A 17,831-nucleotide genomic window follows, 5' to 3' on the forward strand; every position below is an offset into this window, starting at 1 on the left:
AAAAAATCATTTGACAACTTGGAAAATCATTGAAAAGACATAGATTGTGAGTATGAATGATTATCTTTGTAATATTGCCACGTCACTTACAATATCAGTAGAGAAGGCTTGTGTCTTGTGGTACACCATCGTTGCTTTCATGATGATTGTCTTGTTTACTCAGCAATATCTTGTTACATTGGATACATTGTATGTTACCTTTTTGGTTGTTGTGGAGTAAAGGAAGAAGCTTATAGGCAAAACAAAGAGAATGAATATTTTTAAAAAGAGGACCTATTTGAACATGAACTATATTTGCCTGGGGAAATGTGGGTGCTTGTTTCTATTTTACATACAAAAATAAGAACTTGGGAATTAGTATGATTAGGTTTGTGTGTGATGAAGGGTATATGCTGTTTATTTCCTTGTACTTGCTCTGCAGTATTTGGTTTTTTACACTCTGAAATCAGAATGGCGGTTCATACTTAGAGGCTGCCTACAGAGTTGCCATAGCAACATGCTGTTGGTTTTAAGTGAGCATGCTCGGAAAGACAGGAAGGTTTAGCAGAGGCTTGGCAGGTTGCCAATGGAGGTTTGCCAGATGCTTTGAAATGGGCTGTCTTTCTTTTCCTTTCATGTAATGTCTGATTTTTATGTGGAAGAGAATGTAAGTAGTGCTGTATAACCCTGCGGATGCTATGCCCTAAGAGGGAAAGCAAATATTTGCAAGTCAGACTGAAAAATGTCCAGACCCTGTACTGATTAAGTAGAAGGGGAATCTAACCATTTTGCATTTGAAAGAAAATGCAGCACATAGGTAAGAATTTTTTTATATTTAGTTACCATTTTGATTGACAAAATGGGATTAAAGTAAGAATTTTAGATGCTTATGATGTGGCTGGTATGCTAGGGTTTAGAACCAACGTAATTGTTTCTTGTGTAAAAAGACAGAATAATCTATTTTTAGAATATTAAAGGATGAAGGCTATTTTTCTAACCATAAGACAGGTGTTGGAATGACAAGGACAATAAACAGTTTTGGAAATTTCAGGATTTAAAGACTAAATATTAGATGTGGTATTTGTATTTTCTCTATTTGCAGTTTTGGATTATATGTTTTCAGGGTAAATAGGCCACATTTTCAGGGTGTGAACTGCTGTAGTCTGTGGTTCAGTCTTTAGTTTTTTAATTAACATTAGTTAGAGTCTTATATTGCCAAATACTGAAGAAATAATTAGTCTCTTTATTTTTGCTAATACTTTTAATCGGTGTTCGTTCCAGAATGCATTTTTCTTGCCCCCCCTCCCTCCAAAAAAAAAACCCTGAAATTTTAAACAAAGAGGATAAAAAGAGCTGTGCAGGAAGTTACAGAGGGTGGCTATCAAATAGTAAATAGTGCTCATATTATAGTGATTAGTTTTATAATTATTATAATGTTTTATTCAAAGTGTGAGCAGATGTTAATAAAAATGAATGAAGACTAGAGACACAGCTCTGTACCTTTGTTGTAAGGAATAGTTAAGAAATTTCCAAAGGTAAGGGTACATGGAAGAATAGTATCTTTTAAAAATGTGTTACTCATATTAAAAACCTGTTAAAATTTAGTTAGCCTGGATGCTTTGTGTTGAAAATGACAGCAAAAACTGCATATTTAGGCACTGGTTTATTTTAAATTATTTTTAAGGTGGTCATTTCATAGCCCATGCTTTATTGGTACGTGCCTGATGTAAACTACTTCTTCTTCTCTCAGGCCATACAAGTAGGTTTTCTTAAGTGAGGTTTTGTTTGCTTTAGGAAAAATAACAGCTGCATTTCTTTCTCTTGGATTTCACAGTTAGTTGCTGAATCATTCTAACTTACCTCGAACAATAATTTTAAAATATTTAGTATGCTGGTAAACTAAAAAGCACTTTAATCTGCACATGACAAAGTAGGGAAGAGAAGTATGTTATAAAGTGAATAATCTGATAAGCTAGGGCCTACCTGGCTTAGTCATTATGGGCCTTTACCACATGAGTGAGACCAAGCTGTTGTTTTATATTACTGATCATAACTCTTCCCAAAGCGAGGTGATGCATGCTTCTCATGAAGATTTAACCTTGCTTAACAAGGATCAAAACTATCTTTTATATCATTCTGTAAGCCATAATAAGAATACTGTGGCATGTAAGTTATCGCTCTGTGTTTGTAGTGTGGCAAGCAGTCTTATGCAGTCGAATCATACAAGTGTTAGGTATTTCTGCAGTGCCACAGAGCAATGCACAGTGTTTTTACATTTGGTGCTTTGGGTATTTTAATGTCAGTAAACATGGTAAGGAGATTTGAGATTCTATATATTTGTCCTGGAGGAACATCTTTATACCTGATATTTAGAATTCCTAGCCATTTGGCAGTTTAGGACATTATGCTTAGGAAAAGACTTGAGGATCACACAGAAAGTCAGTTCTATCGATGTTGATGAGTTTAATTGCCACACAGTGATAATTATGTTGAAAAGCCCCAGAGAATATTTTTGAGGATATTACCTAAATGTCTTTGTTAATAAGATTTTATATTAGAAAAGATATTAATGAATTGTGAGCTTTGAAATTTATTTAAAAATCCAGGTAAACATAAGATATGGGATCAATTATTTATTTACTCTTGACTTATATTTACTTTGGATAAATGAAGTGAAGTTTTCTAAGAATAAGATAAATTACTGGTTGTTAGAAGACTATCAAGGGGGATATGACTAGTTTTAGCTTACTAAATCATTATTGTTTGATATAAGTAGGCTTTATATGTCCATTTTCATATTTAGCAGTGAAAATTAGATGCTAATGAATTTTTTACAAGAACTGTTCTTTTTAGTGTGAAATATTGTCACTCATTTCTCCAGAAATTTTCAAGAGATTACTATTACGTTTAGTGTCTAAGATTATATTCCATTATTATAAAAATCTCAAGTGCTTGAGTTTATTAACTCATGGAAATATGTTATGTTTTGTGTTTAAATCAAGTATTTTATCTTATCTGTGGCCTTTTGTAGATAGAAAATACTTGCTGATGATCATTAAAGATCACTTTCAGCTTAAACTTAGAACGATCATGCTAAGTCAGTAAAATCAAAAGTCTTTCAGTGTTGTATACAACATTTTCATTTTGAATTATAACTCTAATTGCCAATCAGATTTTAGGCAGGTCCTAAACACCCTTCAATGAATAACTGAGATGTGAGCTTGCATTCAAATATAAGGAAATAAAGATGTCTTGTTGAGTTAGCACACAGTATCAACCCTAGATTTTAGCCAAACTATGGTTACTCAATGAGATTAATAAGAATTGTCCAATATTACACATGAATATAGTTATATTTTAGTGTACTTTGAAAACACTTTTGATACCATAGTTTAGACATGTGTTCATATAAGTCACTAATACTCAAAGGTGAATTTGATAGCATCTAAACCACATCTTGAAGATTAAAATGTGTGTACCTTTTCACTTGTGCAAAAAAAATTATTAGGCTCAGTTAACTGATGTAATTTTAAGAGTCATGCAATCTTTTATTTTACAGTGCTGTTAAGTTGTAATACAGTATTTTTCCATGAATATGTCACATCTTAAGGGATCCCTATGAGCGTATAACAGAAAAGAATGGTGTCCTTGTCAATTTTAGGATCACTAAACTTTACTAGACCTTCAGCTTACAATTTCTGTAATCAAATCATCTGTTTTATTAAATCATCATGCACTCCAACTTCATAAAGAAACTCTAAGCTTCAAGTGGAACCAGGCTTTAGCACCCTACCTGCCTGTTCTCTTTCCCACAGTACAGAATTGATGGTATATGAGACAAGTCTTGGTTTATGCTCTGGATCTCTTTCTTCTAGGAAGTCTTAAATTTTAAGCTCTTTTCCCCCAGCATCTTTAATTGGTTCCCTTTTATTGACACCCAGCAGTTATTGAATTCTTCTCAATAGTTCTGTGAAACCTATGTTCTCTCTCCCAGTTCTAACATTCCTTCCACCAGTCTCCTCACAGCCTTTACTTTCTGTTCCCGAGGATGGGCTGTTACCTCTCTCTCCTGGCCAGATTACTCACTTTTGTGTACACTTGTCCTGGTCTTCTGGTCACTTATGTGTCTGGTCCTCTGATCATAACTAGAACAACTTTGCTAAAGATCACCAGAGATTTTTCAACACACTCCCTTACTAAATCAAACAAAATTTCTACCTATCCATTTGACTACCTATTAGCATTGAGCACCCCTGAACATTTCTAACTTCTCTGACATCCATGACAGCATTTTTGCAGGCTTTCTTCCTAACTCAGTGCTGTGAGGACTACAAGTCCTGTATGCACATTGGCGGTCTCTCCTTGGCTGCAGACATGTGTTTCAGACTAGTTTGTGCAGACTCTTCTTGTCATGTAAGTACTCCAATTCAGTATGTGCACAGCCGCACTCCTCCCCCTTCCTGCTTGTCCCTAATTCATTTTCATAGAAATACCATCCATTTACTTCCAAGCCAGATAATGGGTGTCACCTTGATTCTTTTCGCTTGGCCTTCCCTGCAGAATCCAATCAGATATAAATCCTTTCTCTTCTACCTACTTTAATAATGCTCAGATCTGCTTGCTTCTCTGAGTTTCTACCCTGCCATCCTTCCTCCAGGCTGAAACTGTCTTTTACCTAGACTGGTGCTGCAGGATAGAACTGTGTCTGTGCTTATCCTCCTGCAATCTGTTTTCTGTACTAGGTCTACAGTAGATGTTTTTTCATACTGAAACTGATGTGATTCCTTTGGCAATAAAATAATTTTAGGGTACACAGTGGTTGTGGTTTTTACTTTTAAAAAATATTTATTTTGAGACAGATGTGAATGGGTGTGCCAGGGCCTCCAGCCACTGCAAATGAACTCCAGATGCATGTGCCACCCTTGTGAATTTGGCTTGTGTGGGTACTGGGGGATTGAACCTGAGTCCTTAGGCTTCTCAGGAAAGTATCTTAACCGCTAAACCATCTCCAACCCTATTTTAAAAAATACTTTATCTGTAAGAGAGAGGAAGAGAAGGAGCATGGGTCCTTCAGGGCCTCTTGCCTCTGCAAATGAACTCAGATGCATGTGCCACTTCATGAATCTGGCTTTACGTGTGTACTAGGGAATAGAATCCAAGCTATTAGGCTTTACAAGCAAGCACCTTAACCTCTGAGATATCTCTCCAGCCCTACTTTTTTCTATCAAGACACTTGTAAAACACGGTATATAATACCATCTCTTTCTCAGAGTAGTGTGCTGAGCATTACTTAACCATACATTTACTCCAGATAGATTTTATTCATATAATAGACTCTGTTATGCTTGGCTTTCTCCCCCCGCCCCTTTTCGGGGTAAGATCTTGCTCTAGTGCAGGCTGACCTGGAATTCACTATGTAGTCTCAGAGTGGCCTTGAATTCAGCAATCCTCCTCCTCCTGCCAAGTGCTGGGATTAAAGACGTGCACTACCACGCCCAGTTTATGCTTGGCTTTTATACAAAGATGGTCAAATGTGAATTTGTTTTTATTAAATTTTACTAGTTTTTATTTAAAAAAATTTTTTTTGTTTAATTTTATTTATTGAGAGCAACAGAGAGAGAGAATGGACTCATCAGGGCCTCCAGCCACTGCAAATGAACTCCAGATGCATGTGCTACCTTGTGCATCTGGTTTACATGTGTACTGGGGAATCGAGCCTCGAACTGGGGTCCTTAGGCTTCATAGGCAAGTGCTTAACTGCTAAGCCATCTCTCCAGCCCTATTTATTTATGCTTTCTTGAAGTAGGGTCTCACTCTAGCCCAGGGTGACCTGGAATTCATTTAAGAGACAGAGAGCATGAGAGAGAGAATAGGTATGCCAGGGCCTCTCGCCACTGCAGACAAACTCTAGATGCATGTACCAGCTTGTGCATCTGGCCTTACGTTGGTACTAGGAATTGAAGCTGGGTCCTTAGGCTTTGCAGGCAAGTGCCTTAACTGCTGAGCCATCTCTCTAGCCCCTACCTTACCTTTTTTAAAATTAATTTTTATTAACATTTTCCATGATTATAAAAAGTATCCCATGGTAATACCCCCCCCACTTTCCCCTTTGAAATTCCATTCTCCATCATATCCCCTCCCTACCTTTGTTTTTTTTTTTTAATTGGCCAACCTTTTAAAACATATTTATTGGAGAGAGAGAGAGACAAGAGAGAAAGAGGCTGGCACAGAAAGAATGAGGATGGGTGTGCCAGGGCCTCTTGCTACTGCAGATAGCTTCAGGCCAGTGTGCCACTTTGTACATCTGACTGTACATGGGTGCTGGGTATTCGAACCTGGGGCATCAGGCTATGCACTTTGCAAGCAAGTACCTTTAACTGCTGAGGCTATCTCTTCATACCTTTCTTAATTTCTTTCAGACTGGAACTCATGCAGCCCCAGCTGGCCTCAACCTCACTCCATATTTGGGGATGACCTTGAACCAGTAACCTAGGTCATCTTCATTCTTTTGTTTTTTCAAGGTAGAATCTCACTATATCCTTGGCTGACCTAGAACTCTGTTGCCCCAGGCTTTCCTCAAACTCCTGGTGATCCTCCTCCCTGTGCACAGGGATTAAAGGTATGTGCTACCACTCCCTGCTCAATTGTCAGTTTGTATACTAACCTTTGTGAGTCGTTCTTACATTTCCCGAGCTGAGCTCATTGATCTAAGGAGTCATGTTGCCTTAGGGATCAGTTGAGTTGAACTCAAGGAAGTCCTACTGTGCCACCCGAGTGCTGGGATTAAAGGCATGCACCACCATACCTGGCCTTTTTTCTTTATTATTACTATTTTTTATTGATAACTTCCATAATTATAGACAATAAACCATGATAATTCCATGCCCACCTGCCCTCCACTTTCCCCTTTAGTATTTCATTAAAGGGTAAGGTTTTAATTTTTCTCTTCTCCTCTCCTTCCTTTCTGTCTCTCTCCTCATTTGTGAGACTGGGAATTGCTATATTACCCAGGGTAAACTTGACTTCTTGGGCTGAAATAGTCCTCCTGCCTGAGCAGCCCGCCCTTCCTTCCTTCCTTCCTTCCTTCCTTCCTTCCTCCCTCCCTCCCTCCCTCCCTCCCTCCCTCCCTCCCTCCCTCCCTTCCTTCCTTCCTTCCTTCCTTCCTTCTTTCCTTCCTATTTTGAGGTAGGGACTTGCTCTGGCCCAGGCTGACCTAGAATTCACAATGTAGTCTCAGGATGGTCTAAACTCATGGCAATCCTCCTCCCTTTGTTTGCTGAGTGCTGGAATTAAAGATATACAGCGAAGTGCCGGGCGTGGTGGTGCACACCTTTAATCCCTGAGCTAGAGTAAGACCCTACCTCCAAAAACCAAAAAATAAATTTATGAAAAGATGTAAGGCAAGCATTTTTTTCCCACTCTAGTTCAGGCTGACCTTGAACTCACTATGTAGTCTCAGGGTGGGCTCGAACTCAAGGTGATCCTCCTACCTCTGCCTTCTGCGTACTGGGATTAAAGGCGTGCACCATCACGCCTGGCTAAGCTTTTTTTTTTTTTTTTTTTAATTTAAGCTTTTATTTGCTATTTCACCGAGGTGCTTTGACAGTAAAATACATGTTTTATTATAACATATATCTTCAGTAAGATGTGTCTTTTCTTAGATCACTGTTAAAATATTTAGCTTCTGTTAGTTGACTGTACCTAATATTTATCTATTTATTCTTAAGGACATGGTAGTTTTTAAATGAAAAGTAAGCCAGGGGGCTGGAGAGATGGCTTAGCGGTTAAGCGCTTGCCCGTGAAGCCTAAGGACCCCGGTTCGAGGCTTGATTCCCCAGGACCCACGTTAGCCAGATGCACAAGGGGCCGCACATATCTGGAGTTCGTTTGCAGTATACTATGTCTGCATATATATGAGAGACATTTTGAAGGAAAGTTAGATGTGTTATCCCATGGTTCCTGTCAAGCAAACTTACTGGAGCCTACAACAGATTATCTATACGTTCTCTGTTTTGGTTTTAACTTACTGTATAGGCCAGGTGTCATGGTGCATGTCTTTAATACTAGCACTTGGGAGGCATATGTAGGATGATTGCCATGAGTTCAAAGCCACCCTGAGACTAGAATGAATGAATTCTAGGTCAGCCTGGGCTAAAGTGAGACTCTACCTCAAAAAAACAAAAGAAAAAATTGTCTTATCAGTGAGAACACTATACTGAGGATTAAGTTTCATAAGTATTTAAGAATTTTTTTTCTAGGCTGGGGAGATTTCTCAGTGGCTAATGTGCTTGCCTGCCAAGTGGCCTGGGTCTGATTCCCTAGTACCCATGTAAAGCCAGATGCACAAAGTGGCACATACATCTAGAGTTCATTTGCAGTGGCCCTGGTACACCCATTCATTAATTCATTCTTGCATTCTCTCTCTCCTTGTAAACAAATAATTTTTTAATAAATTTTTTATTTTTATTTATTTATTTGAGAGGGAGGGAGGGAAAGAGAATGTGTGTACCAGGGCCTCTAACCACTGCAAATGAACTCCAGATGCATGCGCCCCCTTGTACATGGTTTATGTCGCTCTGGGAAATGGAGCCTTGAACTGGGGTCATTAAGCTTCACAAGCAAGCACTTAACTGCTAAGTCATCTCTCCATCCCCAAATAAACACTTTTTAATTATTTTTGGGGGTTAAAGAGATAGTTTAGTGGGTAATGTGCTTGCCTGAGGAGCCTAACGACCTAGGTTCAATCCCCAATAACTCAATTATAGCCAGATGCACAAAGTAGTGCATGCATACGGAATTCATATGCACTGGCAAGAGGTCCTAATGCACTGATTCCATCTCATTTTCTGCTTGAAAATAACTTTTTAAAAAATTCTCAGAAAATAGGGCTGGGGAGACGGTTTCATGGTTAAGGTGCTTGCCTGTATAGCCTAAAGACCTGGGTTCAGTTCTCCATTATCCACGTAAAGCCAGATGCACAAGGTCACACATGCATCTGGAGTTCCTTTGTAGTGGCTAGAGGTCCTGGTGTGTCAGTTCCCTGCCTCCTATATCTCTCAGCATGCAAATAAAAAAAATTAAAAAAAAATTTAATCTCACAAAGTAGATAACTATTTAAAACAAATTACAGTGTCAAAAGCTTTAGCAGCCCACTATGTAAAAATAGAGAGGATGCAATGAAGCGAGCCAGAAGAGAGGTGAAGGTGAAACATAGCTACTTTGGTTTAAAATAATATTTTTGGGCTGGAGGATGGCTTAGTGGGTAAAGTGTTTGCCTGCAATGCCAAAAGACCCAGGTTCTATTTCCCCAACACCCACATTAGCCAGACACACAAGGGGGCACACGCATGTGCAGTTCATTTGCAATGGCTGGAGGCCCTGTTGCACCCATTCTCTCTTTGTCCCTCTTTCTTTGTCAAATAAATAAATTTTAAAAAATAAAATAATATTCTACAACGGAGTGTGGTTGTGCATGCCTTTAACCCAGCAGAGTTAGGAGGATCACTGTGAATTTGAAGCCAGCCTGGGACTACAGAGTGAGTTGCAGGTCAGCCTGGTTAGAGTGAGACCCTGCCTTGGGGAAAAAAAAAAGAGAGATAAATAAGCTAGGCATGGTGGCACATACCTTTAATCCCAACACTTGGGAGGCAGAGGTAGGAGGATCACTATGAGTTTGAGGCCACCCTGACACTATATAGTGAATCCTAGGTCAGCCTGGGCTAGAGTGAGACTCTACCTTGAAAAACCATAAATAAATACATAAAGTAAAATAACATTTTACCCCCAAATTTAATATTTTTGTATTGAAAATAAACATAGTATACTGAACTCAAACAGAGGAGGGGGCTGTGCTTTATATATAACCCAAGTGCTGTAGGGTCCTTGAAAGCTGAGATGCCCATCATCAAACACTGTGACATGTCACATGACACACAATACAGGAAAGTCACACAGATGTAATTCAGTTACTCTTTGCCCATCAGCAGAGTATGGCTTCGATATAATACATGCTGGAAATCTGGTGCTGAGTCAGGTAGGCCTCAGGCTTTGTGTAAAGTGAGTCACTTTTTACTGATCGGTATTGATAGTCGTGACACCGTGTGACTTGGTACTCTGGAAAGTAGAGTTTCTAGCTAAGAAAGTTAATAGTTAAAACAAAGTATGTGTTAGCTTTTCTAAAAATAAGTTGCATTTCTCTTCCATCCCACTTCTAGCTGGGCATATCTGAGAAAGGTGAATGACAGGAAGTGACTGTCACTTGTGCCTTACCAACATCTTTAGCCATTCTTATTTCTTCCCCTTTTGGGTCTCCAATAAGACCCTTGCCATAACTCCTCTCCTCCTTAGCTGGGGTGATCTTTCTCCATCACCACCAAGAGTCAAGACTAATTGAGTCATCCTCCTCCTTGTGGTCTGTTGTAATAACTTCATTGTTTCATTCTACTAGTTTCGTTCTTTGCTAAAACCTTGTAAAAACACTGACGTAATTCTTCTGTAGCCTGCTTAGACTTTGCACCCAGCACGTGTGTGTGCCTTCTGGATTCTTAACCCCCCTTCTTCCTCTGATGTGGAGTTACTCTTCACATGCTTGTTTAAGTGCCAGGATTAAAAGACTTCTTGACCATTCTAGCCAGTCCTTCTTCTACTTCCCCTTCCGAGGGTCCTTTCCCACTCTAAAGCCCTTGAGAGATGGCAGAGATTCTGTAGGTATGAAAATGCCATGGACAAAGAAGGAAACCTGCAGTAGCATATGCCAGCTGCATATAAAGGTTATAGAGGTGTGTTCTAACTAGAAAGCATTTTCTAGCATGCCATTTCGTTCCACAAGAGGGTTAATAACAGATACCTTCAAAAACGTGTGTGTGTGTGTGTGTGTGTATGATCGGTGACGTACTACTACTACTTCGAAGCAATTAAGTAGTTTTAATTTTCGTAAAGTCACATAAATTTAAAACTTTATGTTTAAAATTATGTTTATATTTATTTTGGCTGAAAGTGTCCTGTCATGCAGGTCTTTATGTTCGTTACTTATTTTTACATCTTACAATTTTACCTAAACTTAAAATTTTATGGCCATGACTCCTCATAGATCCTAGAATACTCTTTGCTAGCCATTAATATAATGACTTAACTATCAAGTATTTTATTATTTATTCGTGTGTATGTGAATGTCTATGGATGTGAGTGAATGTGTGACCACACATGAACCATGGTGTGCTCATGGAGGTCAGAGGGCAAATTTTGGGTCAGTCCTTGCCTGTACCCCTCATGTGAGGTAGGGTTTTAACCTCTGTATTCCCCTGCTGTTTGCTGGGCTTGCCTTGGGCTTACAGGCAGTTCTCCTCTCCACCCTTCTTGTGTCAGCCATAGCTTCCAGCTTTTTACATGGGGCCTGTGAGTCATACATGGGTACTCCAGCTTCAGTAGTGAGTGCTTTATCCATTGAGCCATCTCTGCAACCCTTAACCTTCAGATTTTATCTACAAAAACATGTAGCTGGGCTAGGGAGTAATTAAAACACCTACCACTGAAGCCTGAGTAACAGCAGTTCAATTCCCAGACCCCACATAAAAAGCTGGAAGTAATGGCAGGCTTCTGTAATGCCATCACCCTGAGGGGAAGATAGGAAGAGAAGACAGGAGGATTTTCCAGAAGCTCAGAAGTGTGTGCCAGGTACAGAGCAGAACAAGAACCCTGCCTCAAAGGAGGTGGAAAGCAAGGATCACTCCCAGAGAGTTGTCATCTGACTGCCACGCGTGCCCTGTGCCATGTGCACACCCACATTTACACATGTGAACACACACATTATATATTTGTGTATATATGTCACTACAATTTACCAGAGAATGATCCAGCCTTACTGTGTTCAGTAGTTGTAGTTGGTGGGCTGATTTTATTTGCTTGTTTGGGGAGCAACTTTATTTATTTATTTATTTATTTATTTTTAATTTATTTTAGAGAGGGAGAGAGACAGAGAGAGAATAGGCATCCCAGGGCCTCCAGCCACTGCAAGCGAACTCCAGATGCATCTGGCTTACATGGGTCTTCTTGGGGAATCAAACTTAGGTCCTTTTGGCTTTGCAGGCAGGTGCCTTAATTGCTAAACCATCTCCCTTAGCCCACAACTTTGATTTTAAATTAATGATTTTTGTAAAAGACTTGTTTTCACATATATTGGACAAAACAGTTTTGAGTTTCCTGAAAAAAAAAAAAAAAACTTGGAGTGAAAATTTAATACTCCACTCCATTCCTGAATCTTGTCCTCTTGGCTACTCTCACTCCTTAGGATGGTACTCAGAGGCCAGGCTAGCATTAAGTGGAATAAAGATAGAGACTGTGTATCTAATTTAAAATGGCTAGGGATGGGCCTGGAGAGATGGCTCAGGGGTTAAAGGTGCTTGCTTGCAAAGCCTGACAGTCTTTGCTTGATTCCTCAGTACACAAGCAAGGCCAAATGCACAAAATGATGCATGAATCTAGAGTTTGTTTGCAGTGGCAAGAGGCCCTGGTGCGCCCATTCCTTCCCCCTACCACCCCAATTGCAAATAAATTAAAAAGAATTTTTTTTTTTTTTTTTTTGAGGTAGGATCTCACTGTTAACCCAGGCTGACTTGGAATTCACTATGTAGTTTCACTATGTAGAGCTCAAGGTGCTCCTCTTTCCTCTGTCACCACACCTGGCTCTGTTCATACACTGTCTCTTCTCTGTCTCTTTCTGCTTGGGGGGGGGGCGGATTTCCTGGGGTCAGGAGTTGTGGTGTACACCTTTAATTCCAGCACTTGGGAGGCAAAGATAGGATCACTGTGACTTTGAGGCCAGCTTAGGACTATAGAGTGAGTTTCAGGCTGAGCTAGAGTGAGATCATACTTAGGTTGGGGGGAAAGGGAGTTGGGGCTAGGGATAGAGTCTGGTAGGTGTTAATTGGAATAAAGCTAGAGACTGTATAGCTAATATGACAGGCCAGAGGGCTGGAGAGATGGTTTCGCAATTAAGGCTCTTGCCTGCCAAGTCTAAGGACCCAGTCTTAATTCCCTAGTACCCATGTAAGCCAGATGTTTACGAGTTCATCTCCAGTAGCTAGAGGCCCTGGTCCATTCTCATTCATCCTCCCCATAATAAATAAATTAATTAAAAATAAAATAAAATATTTAAAAGGCATGCAGGTGTGGTGGTACTCACCTTTAATCCCTTTAATCAGCACTCGGGAGGCTGAGGTAGGAGAATCACTGTGAGTTCTAGGCAACCCTGAGACTACATTGTGAATTCCAGGTCAGCCTGGGCTACAGTGAGACCTCACCTCAAAAAACTAAAAATATGTATGTGTGTTGGTGTGTGTGTTTATTTAAAAGGCTAAGGATGAAGCTGCTTAGGGATGGTTGGAATACTGGGCTAGCATTTGTGAAGCCTTGAGTGTGATCCTCATTACAGCCAAAACAAAGCATTAAAACCTACCATTGTCCATTGGTTTCACAAAAGCAGATGATGATGATGCATCTCTTCCTGATTACTGTGTCATACATTCATCTTTTGCCATTACAGCCTGAGGAAGAACTTGATCCTGAAGAGAGGGACAACTTCCTCCAACAGCTTTATAAGTTTATGGAAGACAGAGGTATGTCATTTTTATAGCTTGATTTTTCTAAATATATGCATTGTTTTTGTTAGTAATCATTGGGTTACTATATTCCAGTTAAAGCCTATGAATCAATTATACCTGATAGTTAAAGCTTCAGAATAAAAACAGTATTTACTTGCATAGAAACACATAGAAAGTCAGTTTTTATGTAATTAAATTTGGTCTCCCTGGCACCTAAAGAGAAAAATTATAATATTCAGAAATAGAGCTGGGCATGGTGGCATACATCTTTAAGCCCATCACTCAAGAGGCAGAGGTAGAAGGATCGCTATGAGTTCAAGGCCATCGTAGGCCTACAAAGTAAGTTCCAAGTCAGGCTAGGCTAGAGTGAGATCCTACCTTGAAAAAACCAAAAACAGACAAAAAAAAAGGAAATAGAAAGTGAGTAGTCATAATGTTAATGTATATATCCACTTATTATTAGCAATATGTTTGTGGCATGTAAACTATCCTGATCCTTGGTATCCTAAATAGATTGGTCTCTGTCTGAGTTGGATAGGATTCTCTTTTTTTTCTTCTTTGGTTTTTTTGAGGTAGGGTCTCACTCTAGCTCAGGCTGACCTGGAATTCACTATATAGCCACAGGCTGGCCTCGAACTCATGGCAATCCTCCTACCTCTGCCTCCCAAGTGCTGGGATTAAAGGCGTGTGCCACTACACCTGGCTTTGGATAGGATTCTAATAGCAGTGATAATACTAGAAACATAACTAGAAACTCCTTGAACATTCATTAGTTCTAGAACATCAGTGCTAGACATTCTGTGACTTTTAGAAATCCTGCAATTAACTGCTAAGAGCTTTTTATTTGTTTATTTTTTCATTTATTTGCATGTTTGTGTTTGTGTGTGTGTGTGGGCATGTCAGGGTCTCCTGCTCTGCAAGCACATGTTCTTCTGGCTTTACATGGGAAGCTGGAGAATTGAACCTTGGTCAGTAGGCTTTGTGAGCAAGCACCCGTAACCTCTGAGCAATCTCCCTGGACCCTAATTGTCTTAACATTTGTATTTAGCTAATAAGAATGGTACTGTGGCTTAAAAGCCATTTTTTTTGCTTATGCTGAAATGAATGAGCAACTCTTGGCCATACCTTGCAGCCTCAAAATTTAGCCCTTTTCATTTGAAGAAAAGTAATGTACTGTTAGAGAAGTACAACTCCTAAAACTATTAAAAGTCCCCACTAGAGAACATAGAGAAAATTTCGTGTTGTCTTACATGATTTAAGGTCCTTTAAACATATACCTCTCTGTAACGAAATATGGTGAATTAGAAGTCAGTGTCCTCACTCACTTGAATAAACATGTTATTTTTACCATCTGATGTTGAAAAGGTACTCCAATCAACAAACCACCAGTTTTGGGCTATAAAGACCTCAATCTCTTCAAACTCTTTAGGCTGGTTTATCATCAGGGTGGATGTGACAATGTGAGTATAACATTGATCTTAAGTATGTGTTGATGTGATAAAAACTTAGATCATCTAATGTTGTATTGAGACATATAATTCATAACATAGAATGTTAGTGTAAAGGTATATGTCTTTGCAAACATTAACAAGAACTTAATTTTCCAGATTGATAGTGGTGCTGTATGGAAGCAAATTTATATGGACCTTGGCATTCCAATTTTGAACTCAGCTGCTTCCTACAATGTAAAAACTGCTTATAGAAAGTAAGTCATAGTATCATTAAAAAATATTCTCCTTTTAGTTGTTTAACACTTGGAACCGCAGTGTATCAAAGAACATGATTACTGGGTGACACTGAAGATTTTCCTGAAAGCAGGGTGCAGGCAGTGCTCGTGGGCTGTAGTTAGGTACATATTTAGAGCAGTATGACTGCTGTGTGCATTTGTTGTAATTATGAATTTCTCAGGATGACATTTTGTTTGTTTGTTTGTTTTCCGAGGTAGGGTCTTGCTGTAGCCCAGCCTTATAACCAAATTCACACTGTAGCCTCAGGGTGGTCGCCAACTCATGGCGATCCTCCTACTTCAGCCTTCTTGGTGCTGCCAGCAGTATTTATGATTGTTTTCTTAATTTATTTATTAGAGACAGAGAGAAAGCATGTACACATTCCAGGGCCTGTAGCAAATGAACTCCAGATGCATGTGTCACCTTGTGCATCTGGCTTACATGAGACCTGGAAAATCAAATTTGGATCCTTAGGCTTTGCAGGCATGCACTTTAACTGCTAAGCCATCTCTCCAGCCCAGTATTTATTTATTCATTCATTTATTTATTTATTTTATTTTTTAATTTATTTATTTGAGAGCGACAGACACAGAGAGAAAGACAGATAGAGGGAGAGAGAGAGAATGGGCGCTCCAGGGCTTCCAGCCTCTGCAAACGAACTCCAGACGCGTGCGCCCCCTTGTGCATCTGGCTAACGTGGGACCTGGGGAACCAAGCCTCGAACCGGGGTCCTTAGGCTTCACAGGCAAGCGCTTAACCGCTAAGCCATCTCTCCAGCCCCCAGTATTTATTTTTTTAATCCTATTTAATGCACCTAGAAGGTAGTAGGGTAGAAAAAGTACTTGAAAAAAATGACTTGGGTGGTGGGAGAGTAATATCATGGTTTATTGTATATACTTAGGGGAAGTTATCAATAAAAAAAAGAAGTGCTTTAAAATAATGAGTTGGAGCCGGGCGTGGTGGCGCACGCCTTTAATCCCAGCACTCTGGAGGCAGAGGTAGGTGGATCACTGTGAGTTTGAGGCCACCCTGAGACTACCTAGTGAATTCCAGGTCAGCCTGGGCTAGAGTGAGACCCTACCTCGAAAGACTAAAATTGGATGTTGTGACACACACATTAATCCCAGCATTTGGGAGGCAGAGGTAGGATGCTCACCATAAGTTCAAGGCCACTCTGAAACTACATTGTGAATTCTGGGTCAGCCTGGGCTAGAGCAAGACCCTACTTAGAAAAAAAAAATGTTGCCAAACATAGTGGCACATGCTTTTAGTCCCAGCACATGGGAGGCTGAAGTAGGGGGATTACTGTGAGTTTGAGGTCAGCCTGGGCTAGAGTGAGGCTTTACCTTGGAAAAAAAAAAAAAAGGGCTTGGATTTTTATCTTCTTTTTTACATAATGTTCAATTAAATGCAAGGACTAAGGTTTCTTTTATGTATACATATGTGAGAGAAAAAAGAGCATGGGTGTTCCAGAGCCTCTTGCCACTGTAGATGAACTCCAGACCCATGCACCATGTAGTGCCTCTGGCCTTATGTTGGTACTGGGAAATCCAACCTGGGCTGGCAGGCTTTATAAGCAGGTACCTTTAACCACTGAGCCAAGTCAAGACTATGATTTCTTAAGATGAAATATTTTTTGTTTAGGTATCTCTATGGTTTTGAGGAGTACTGCCGTTCTGCAAATATTCAGTTCAGAACTATTCACCATCATGAACCAAAAGTAAAAGTGGAAAAAAAAGACTTAGAAGAATCAATGGAAGAGTCTCCGAAGGTAGATCAAGAAATGCCTCTACTAGAAGTGAAGAGTGAACCTGAGGAAAATACTGACTCAAACAGTGAAAGTGAACGAGAAGAGATAGAATTAAAGTCACCAAGGGTAAGCATTTAATTGTAGCATCTGGATTAAGCAGTAGTTCACATTTTTCTTTTCCTTGTGGAGATAGATAATGACAGATAGATAGATAGATAGATAGATAGATAGATACATACATACATACATACATACATACATACATACATACTAGTTTAATTTCTGGTATTTAGTGTTGCTTCGGCCAGACCAGCTTAATTGCCTATCTACAGATCACACATGATTTCCTGTACCTGAATTCCTCACCAGGCATGGTGGCTCTTGCCTGTAACTTCAGCGCATTTGTTTAGGCTGTCCTCATCTGGCACCATCTCACATACTCTTCGTAGTCTCTATAGGTCTTGCTGAAATGTATTCATTGAAGTCTTTACTGATGACCTTTTTAAAAATTCCCACCTGCTTCCTTTCTTTGGCATCCTCCCTCCTTCCCTCCCTCCCTCTAACACACCCCCTTTCCATAATTTACTTACGTGCTCCTTGTTTGTTATATACTCTCTCTTTTCCTCACACTGTTCAGCGAGGTCAAAGACATGTTGATTTTGTTCACTGACAAGTTCACAGGCTTGTAGAATAGTGCTCAGCGCAGTAAGTGTGCACTAAACTGTTTCTCAGTGGATATGTCTCTCACCCTGGGGCCGTCTGAACTTCTGGCACTCT

At 39.7% G+C, this 17,831-nt stretch overlaps 1 protein-coding gene across 2 annotated transcripts in view; it reads left to right on the forward strand.

The window, feature by feature from the left end:
- Arid4a (AT-rich interaction domain 4A) overlaps positions 1 to 17,831 on the forward strand; it is a 90,783-nt gene that overhangs the window by 43,967 nt on the left and 28,985 nt on the right. For both annotated transcript variants that reach the window (XM_045154492.1, XM_045154493.1), the window contains exons 12-15: positions 13,520 to 13,592; positions 14,943 to 15,037; positions 15,185 to 15,282; positions 16,949 to 17,180. In XM_045154492.1, coding sequence (XP_045010427.1) covers positions 13,520 to 13,592; positions 14,943 to 15,037; positions 15,185 to 15,282; positions 16,949 to 17,180 — 498 coding nt within the window. The remainder of the gene's footprint in view (positions 1 to 13,519; positions 13,593 to 14,942; positions 15,038 to 15,184; positions 15,283 to 16,948; positions 17,181 to 17,831) is intronic.

Source organism: Jaculus jaculus, chromosome 7 (genome assembly GCF_020740685.1).
Source record: "Jaculus jaculus isolate mJacJac1 chromosome 7, mJacJac1.mat.Y.cur, whole genome shotgun sequence".
Classification (NCBI taxonomy): domain Eukaryota; kingdom Metazoa; phylum Chordata; class Mammalia; order Rodentia; family Dipodidae; genus Jaculus; species Jaculus jaculus.